The sequence below is a fragment of the Alligator sinensis genome, unplaced genomic scaffold, assembly GCF_000455745.1.
Source record: "Alligator sinensis unplaced genomic scaffold, ASM45574v1 scaffold76_1, whole genome shotgun sequence".
Classification (NCBI taxonomy): domain Eukaryota; kingdom Metazoa; phylum Chordata; order Crocodylia; family Alligatoridae; genus Alligator; species Alligator sinensis.
Genome location: NW_005841865.1, coordinates 2765051 through 2773508, shown reverse-complemented (window position 1 = coordinate 2773508; position 8458 = coordinate 2765051). Strand labels below are relative to the sequence as shown.

Here is an 8458-nt window from a genome sequence, read left to right as displayed (position 1 = left end):
CTGTGTACCAAACTCAATAGCGGCAAGGTTTCCAGAGCCACCTAACCAGCTTCTGCCACGAGGGAGAGAGACTCGTCCTAAATGTGATATGAGCCCTGAGGAGAAGCTTGTGGGGGAAGGTTTTCCTGCCTCCTCTCTGACCAAATCATGATTCAATCCGCTGTGCATGGGATGAATGAAAATGCTCCCTGGCCGCAGCCCGTCCACCACATGTCGCTGCTGCTCTCTGTCCGTCCAGTTGCCAGGAGCAGTGGGCAGCTTGATTCACTTTGTACAAGAGCAGATTCCAGGAAAACTCCAGCATCTGCAAAAATATGCACAGGGGAATATTTCATTAGACAAAATCACATCAGGGGATTTGGAGGCTGGAAAGGAGGGCCACATTTCCTGCTGGGCTCAAACCTTCTTCCTGGGCATTATTCAGCTTCTTTATCCCCTGCCACTTCCTCCTGGTGCTACAATTTAATCTCAGGGAGTCTGTAGGGCCCCTCTTCCCCCTCCCCCACTCCCCTTCTGCGGTCTCTGTTGCTTTCATTCCAGACAAATCTTGGCCTTTTGCCATCATCTGTCCCTATTATAGCTGACTGTGGTCCAGGTGGAGTTGCCAGAATAGCTTCTGGTAGGGCTTGGCTTATCCCCTTGTGCTGGGGTCCTCAGATTTTGCCTAGTGTATTGTTGCACACATTAGCATTTCACCAGGAGCTGAATGGATGCACCTGACTCATAGATCAGATTGAAGTTGTCCCTTGTCTTCCATTCTCAAACCCAGCCCATAAAGACTTATCACCATAAAGGGTATTATCTCATGGGACTGCTCGGATGGGACCAAGATGGAAATGCATGCAGGGAAATGTAGGCTACATGGACCATACCTTCCATGTACAACATGTGGCTGGCTGTGAGGTATAGCTTCTCAGATCTAGCTTCTCAGATCACATGCCATCAGTCCCGTCTGGCCATCGGCAGACAGGGTAAGGCTCTATGAAGCACATTTAGCCATAATGCCACCATACAGACAAGCTCGTATTATTACCCATTGCTCTGAGGCACACATAGCCCCCAGCATCAAACAAATAGGGACAGAGCCTTCCTGGAGAGCCCACTGCTGTTGGACTTACTTCTAGTGTGAAGGTTTTTCATCACCGGTAAAACAACCACCAGCTTCACTGTGGTTTGTCCTTTGTCTATTGTATCATTATCCTTTTTTAAGTGGGTTTCTGAAAACTTGGCAACCTGACCCCCTTGGATACAGAAGTAACTACATTGCTGGTAGATGACAGGAAGGAAGACCATGCACCTCCTTTCATTAGATTTTGAAGCACTGTTAATTTAAGTAAGGCCCACTCAGTGGTTATGATGAATTGTTGGCAAAAATATGGCTGTAGATATATAGCGGGGTCATAGAACCATTTAGTTTACAGCCGAGGAAGCACCATGAAGTCCAAGCTAATCTGGCCCAGAGGACAGTATTTTCTCAAGTGCGTGATCTAGTCCTAACATCGGTGTCTCAATCAGCAGAGCTTCCACAGATCTCTCAGTTGGGCCATTTCTCCTGATAGTGCATCAGGCTGGCCAAAGTTCTAGACTCAGTCTCTGATTTGGCAAGACCGATATTTGCAAATGTGGGTTCTCCCCCTTGCTCTGCTGTATATGCATGAACCCCTAGATGTGTGCACATGAAGTTGGGGGAATAAAATGGGTGCATGTCTAGTTCAGTGGGCACACCCCATCATATGAGACAAGCTGGCTGAGAACCATCTCCATACAGTATGTGCATTGTGCAGTATTGTGGTTCTTGTGCATCTCTAAACAATCTCTGTGCAACAGCTGGGGGCACTGCTATAAAGTGCACCCTTCCCCCTCAATTCCACTGCGTGCATGCCAGAGGCCAAGCAATCGTGTTACAGGAGTACTGAGCAGCATGTGCCCAGCACTGCTCTTAGAAGCTCAGTTTTAGGGATGCTTGTTGAAACATACTCAGCACTGCTGTAAGGCGACTACATTGCCTCATTTCTGGGTTTTGGTGTGTGTGGAGCAGGGGCAAGAGGAAGGGGTGTATTTCGCACTGGCACTGCTGGGCATGGCATTAAGACAGTGGACACATCTCCTGTGTGCAATAGCAGTATCCAGCCCCTGTACTATTCAGAAGCTATGGCTTGCTCAGATTCTCTATAAACAGCAGAGGAAGAGAGGATGTGATGAGCATTTCAAACAGTCCCTGCAGTTTTCCAGTGCTGGATTTCCCTGACCTGTAGTAATTTATTCAGTCCCAGGGAAGCTGAACTGTTTGCTATGATACAGGAAAACACATTTGATGCTCCCAGACCTGTCTGTGGCTTTTAGATTTATGCTGTGATTTCACACCTGTGAGTTGGAGACCTGAATGTCCGTAGAGCTGCCCTAGGGGAGCATCAGTGCTCTACAGAGAAAGACTCTTTCTGCTTTAAACAGATATCCCATCCCCAATATCATGATTAGACCAATGTCAGCAGAGTGGAGTAATTTAGACTCCAAATGCTTAATGCACCTTGACATGTGGAAAGTGACTGCTCTAAACACAACCATGGCTACAAGTCTGTCCAGTCATCGAGCATGCCATTGTGGCTTTGGTTTCAATAGCCAGGGGGGCTTTGGTGGATTGTTTCAGCCATGGGACACGCATGGGACAATTCAAGATGGAGCACTGCATTGAACTTACAAAGTGAGAACACTGCACACTGATCCAATTTACACCAATTAAGGTCACCCTCACACTCCTGGGAAGTATTCAACACACTGCTTCTGCAGTGCAAAGTATGTGGCCATTTCAGCTTTAAAACTAATTGATTATTAAAGCACTTTGAGGGTACTATGAAGTGGTCATCAGAACTGTCCATCACTAGGTGTTACAGCCCGAGGGAAAGTTCCCACTTACAGACTGCAGCAGAAGAAAAGTGGCTGTACACAGGATGAAATAGCATTAATTTTATACACTTTACAATTTTATCCAGCTCATAATATGTGCACAACAAACTGGGGACTGAGCTGTGCCGTGCATTGTGTACATAGGGAAGAGATCATAAATTGCCTAACAGAGCACTTTTCAAACTTCAGGACATTCCCCAGGGAAGAGTTAAGATGCAGATTTTGCGTCAGATGCTATCAAAAGCTCATAGGACTTGGCTAGGTTAAATCCCTCTGCCACATGTGCCTGAGCAGGTTGTTTGCAAAGGTCAATCTCTAGCCTGCTGTTGCAGCAGCTAACATTTCTCAGCTGTTCTTGGCTCAGTCCTCAAGGTATGTAGTCTGGGAAACGTCCTCTCAGCTTCTTTGGGGAATGTCTTTCCCTGATGTTAGGAGATGCATCTATTCAAAAAGAAAAGGACAGATTTGATTCGGGTTTTTTTTTTTAATCCCAGGTTTTGTACTCATTTATTTTTCTCCTCCCATGAAAAAGACTCTTCAGTTTCTTGCTGATTCTTTCAGAATTTGCTGTTTGTTTCCTTATCTCTGTAATATTTCAGTTTGTCCAGGGGATATGTTCTCCCTACCAAAAGCCTGTGAACTAACAGGGCAGGAGCCAAAACCTAATGTAGCAGCATGTTATTAATTAGCCTGGGTTTGGCAGGTAAGTGTGAAAACTGAAAAAATTGAGGGGAAAATGTTGTATTCAAATTTAAAAAAATAAAATAAAAAGCCCTTCTCTGCCGATTTCCCATCTGGTGTGAGAGAAATTGCTCTTATAAATGAAGTGGAATTACAGCCTGTCCAATTTACTATTTTGATTTTTGGTTTGAGGAAAACCTATTTCATTGTTTTGTGGGGGAGAGATTTTTTCCTGTGAAATGCAAAACTAAACCAGGTATCTGTTGTTTTCTTTTTTAGATAAATAACCCAAGAGGAAAGAGAGAAGATTTGCATTATTTCTATTTCATTTGTGTTTTATTTCAATTGAAAGCAGCCCACTGAAGGAGGAGAAAAGCCTACAATGACTTTACTGCATATGCACCTGTACTTCAGTGGCTTGGTCCTCTGGATTATACAGAAATCTAGCTCCTTTGTGCTGCCTAATGCCACTGACCTGCTGTACCCAACCAGCAGCACTGAGACTGGCCTTCTGTCTGGCATCGGGGTGCCAAGGAGCCGCAGAAAGCGATACATATCTCCAAGGGACATGAGTGCAGTTTTGGACTATCACAACCAGGTGCGGGCTCAGGTCTCTCCACCAGCTGCCAACATGGAGTATATGGTGAGTTCTTGTCTTGGATATGAGAGGGACATGGGATAGTCCTGGGGCTACTGGCAGTTTTAATGCCTTAGCATTATATGCTGAGAAAACAGGCATGAAACGGGCATGAACTCCAGCATAGCCAGAATCTGGTGTGGCAGAGCACAGGACTGGCAGTGCTTTTGAGAGCAGTGTGCAAGATGACCCAAGGGTGGCACACTCAGGCACCTGCAGTGTTGTCATTGTGAGCTAATACTTGTGAACGCTCAGACGTGTGCCAGGCAGCATCAAAGCCCCTGTCTTGATGGGTTTGCAACTCAAAATCCAACATGACCTGAGGGAGGGTCCTATGGAGATTGTGTGAGTATGAGGAGGGAAGAGGGGGCATGGAAGTAAACATTAGCCCCCACTTTCCTCATCAGGGTTTAGCTGGGATTTATTGTACTTTTGAACCTTACATGGTGAAGACAAGAGAGCAGAGTTTCTTAAAAGGACCTGAATGAGGAGCGGGAGAGAGGATCTAGTGCCCTTTAACAAGAGCTTATTAACCTTTGTTGTGCCTTAGGCTACACACTGCCAGGGTCATTACAATGTATGCTGCTATTGCGCCCAGCTGCTGGCAGTGTCCTCTGGGACAGTTTGCTAATAGCCCCTCCAACCCGTGGTACAGTTCTCTCTCTGATCTACACACAAAATTGCACTCATTTTACTCACAGTACAATGTTCACCACCACAGTGCAGCTCTGTGTGAACGCTTTGAACCTGGCTCATAACAATGTACCTGGCATTTGCACTTTAACAGATGCAGATTAAACCAATCGAAGCCAGAGTTGGTTCCATATATAGTGTGCACATGGGGAGTTTACACCTGTTCAGCATCACGCCTTTAGGGTGTGTTTGCACTGCAGTGGGAAGGGGGGGGATTTCATAGATTTTTTTTTTTAGGGCCAGAAGGGACCTCAGTAGATCATCGTGTCTGACCCCCATTTCAGCTCATGCCAGCACACCTGAGCTACCTTGACTCTGCCTAGTTCAGGGGTCAATATCAGGGAAGCTGCATCAGGATGGTTAGCTGCCCAGGTAACTGCCAATGCTCCTAGGCAGGATTGTGTGGCCCACACAAAAGCGTGTGCTGTACAGCTGTTGGCATGTGAGCTAGTTACATTAGCTTAGGTATTCCTATATGGGTTGCAATCACAGCCCCCCCACCTTTGCTGTGACACACCTTGAGTTAAACTAGGCAGCATGTCTAAGGAGGGGACCACTTTGTCTATAGCTCATGTGCAAAGGAAAAAGTGAAGAGAAAAGGGAGGGATTTTCACACCAGTGGGAGAGCGCTGTGTCAGCAGGCACAATGCAGCATGCAGGGCCCCTGTGGAAACAGCTTACTGAGCCCAGTGGGAGGGTTTTGTTCCTGTTAATTGCAGTGGCTACTGTTTGCTATCTGAAGTGATGACAGAGGAAAGAGAGTGGCTGCTACTTCCCAGCCAGCAGCTCTGATTGCAATGGTTGAGGTAGGGAGGAGGGGGAGTTGTTACACAGTGAAGGAATGGGTTTCAAATCATCTTCCCTGCATCCCTGTCTTGCCATATGTATAAAATCCCTGAGCCACTGACTGTAAACTCAATAACAAATGAGTCTAAGCTAAGGCTATTTTTGCTTCTTTTATTTCAAGTGTCAAAGAACTGTCAGAGTAGGAGAATGGTGGGTGTGTTAATTAAAATACAGAAATAAATAAAGAAATAAAACCCTCTCAGGACTTGATCCAAAGCCTAGGGGAGCTTTCCACTAAGTTCAGAAGGCTTCGGTCAGGCCCTAAGCACAGGCAGTCAAAAAGCATGAGGCTGAATCAATTCAGTCTTTGCAGGTTAGTTTAAGCTGCATAGATTGAACCATAAGTGAACAGACATTCACTTTTGATTTCAGAAGTGCAGCCACCTGCCTGCAGTAGCCCACGGCAGAAGCCAGGGGGCACTAGGACATGCCTCCCTGCCCTGCTGGAGAAGACAGCTTAAATCTGGAGGGGATCTGGGACAGAAGTTCAATAAACCAATTTAACCTAAATCAGTGAGGTCTGATACTACCTCCATCCAGGTTTATCTTAAACCAGTTTCAGCCATTTTGAAAGCGGTATATGTGCATTGAACTTTTATTGTGTTACAGATTTGAACTGGTTTCCAATCACTTATACAGGTTTATGTGTAATTTCTGTCCCTAGAGGAGCAACATCTAGCTGTGTTAGTGTAGGACACTCTAGCTACTGACTTTCACTCTATCTGGAAAGCTCCCAGTTCCAGGCCAAGCCCTGGAGATGGGCACTGGGAAATTCTTGCTACCTGAAAAATTGCCACAATAGAAAATAAAAATGAAGAGAGAGTGAGACCGAGTGGGGGGTAGGCCTGCAAAACTCTGAGAGCCGCTGGTGAGACTGAGCATCTCGCCTGATTGGCCTGGTGCTCATTTCCAGTGAAGAACTTCTGGTGAACCTGAAAGGCGGCTTTTGAAGGCCAGGAAAGGGCACATCTCTGTGACATGCAGGGAGCAAACATCTTCATGTGAACCCTGAGGAAACTCTTTTTACCAGTGCCGCAAAAATTACAGCAGTCTGTCCCCTGGGGCTCTCCCCCACATGAAAAGGAACCATTTTCCCAGGGGAGTCCTGGGAAAGTGATTCTTGGTTGTTTCCATTCCTTCTGCTCTTCGTAATGGTTATTACTGCAGTATTTGTCGAGGACTGGCAGCATGATTAGAGCTGTACATATTTAGAAGACAAGTTTCCAGTCCCAGGGGTTAACAGTGTAATGCACAATCCATATAGCTCAGAGGCACCAAGTCATGTCAGGAAATAAAAATGACCCTGATTTTTCTAAGTGCTAAAGCACCTCCAGCTCCTATTGGCATCAGCTGAGAGTGGAAGTGGAATAAGAGCCACAGGGATATAAAGATTCTAGTGTTGGCGCTTCCTGTTGTGTTTCTCAGTACCCAATATCTAAGAACAAGTACCATTTCTTATTTTAATTGGTCAGAATAGCTGGTTTCCTCATGCATTCTTTAAGAACTCCCTGCTCATCCTGAATTTCTGTGGAGATGAGTCTCAGGCCCAGGGAGAGCCTGAGCAGTCTTGGACCTGCTTTGGAAGCTGGGAATTTAGGCTGATCATGTGTGAAGCACAAAATCCCCTCACCCAAGTTTGATCTGATCCATCAGCCAAGCTGTACATCCCTCTCGTATCCACCCTGAGAGACCACCCAGCATGCACCTTTTCTGGTGAAGCCTAGGACCAGCTTATGGTCCTTACTCACTGGTACCAAGAACCACTCCATCATCTCACCTTCCCAGTAGGATCCAGGATTGGCATACTGGGTGTATCTTGGGCAGTGGTAGACAAAGCTGACTCACTCTGTGTCCCCTGCCCTAGGGCACTGTAAATGATCCTGAGCAGTCTGTGTATACTCATGAGAGTGTCTGTCACATCCTTCAAGTTCAGTATTTCTTGCCAGCTTCATCCTTCCTTCCTTTAGGGGTGGCTTCTCTGTGTCCTGGAAATCTATGCTAGGCTGCAAGGTTTTAGTTGCCTTTAAGGGTTATACAAATAATGACCTTTCATGAAGTAGGGAACATTGGCACAGCCTGTTTTGCAGAGAATTTCTTAGCCCAGAAGGGAGACCAGGAGCTCAGATGTTAAATTTTCTTCATCACTGTTCAGAGCACAGCCAGGAAACTGCAATCATGCCACAGAAGCAGGGTCCTTACTACCCCTGTATTAATGATGTGCTTGCGATGGTATCAGAAACCAGGTGAATTTCCCTGGGTCCAAGGTAGAGGTGTGAGATGTAGAGCAGAGATGTGAGATGTGTTGGGTTATGGCACAGTCTTCCCAGGACTTTTAAAAATGATTGGAGGAGATACCTCTGAGCAGAACCCCCTGAGAAGGACTAGATGCACTATGCAATACCTGGCTGGAGTCAATGACTCTTTGTCCAGTTGCTTGGTGGCAACCTCTGCCCAGATCCTTCAAGACAGACAAGGGGGAGGATGACACATCATCTTTCTACAGTAACATCTGTTCAAAGACCTTGAAACAACTTACAAAACAGTGATTTAGCCCCCATGCCCTGGGTGGGGAAATTGAGGCCTAGAGAGAAGGAGGGACTCATTCAACATCATACATCCCATCACACAATGTGCCAGTGGCAGATCAGGAGAGAGCCCTAGCCTGTTAATTATTTCTGTGCCTTCATCCTAAGATAG

At 46.1% G+C, this 8458-nt stretch overlaps 1 protein-coding gene across 2 annotated transcripts in view; it reads left to right on the top strand.

Moving 5' to 3' along the window:
• Nucleotides 1-2992: 2992 nt before the first annotated feature.
• R3HDML (R3H domain containing like) overlaps nt 2993-8458 on the top strand; it is a 13058-nt gene continuing 7592 nt past the window's right edge. Inside the window, exons 1-2 of one of the 2 annotated variants that reach the window (XM_006016682.2) lie at nt 2993-3276; nt 3865-4228. In XM_006016682.2, the coding sequence (XP_006016744.1) occupies nt 3968-4228 (261 nt within the window). In that variant the 5' untranslated portion in view covers nt 2993-3276; nt 3865-3967. Of the gene's footprint in view, nt 3277-3456; nt 3608-3864; nt 4229-8458 lie in introns of those variants that run through there. The other variant, XM_006016681.2, reaches the window with a different exon arrangement.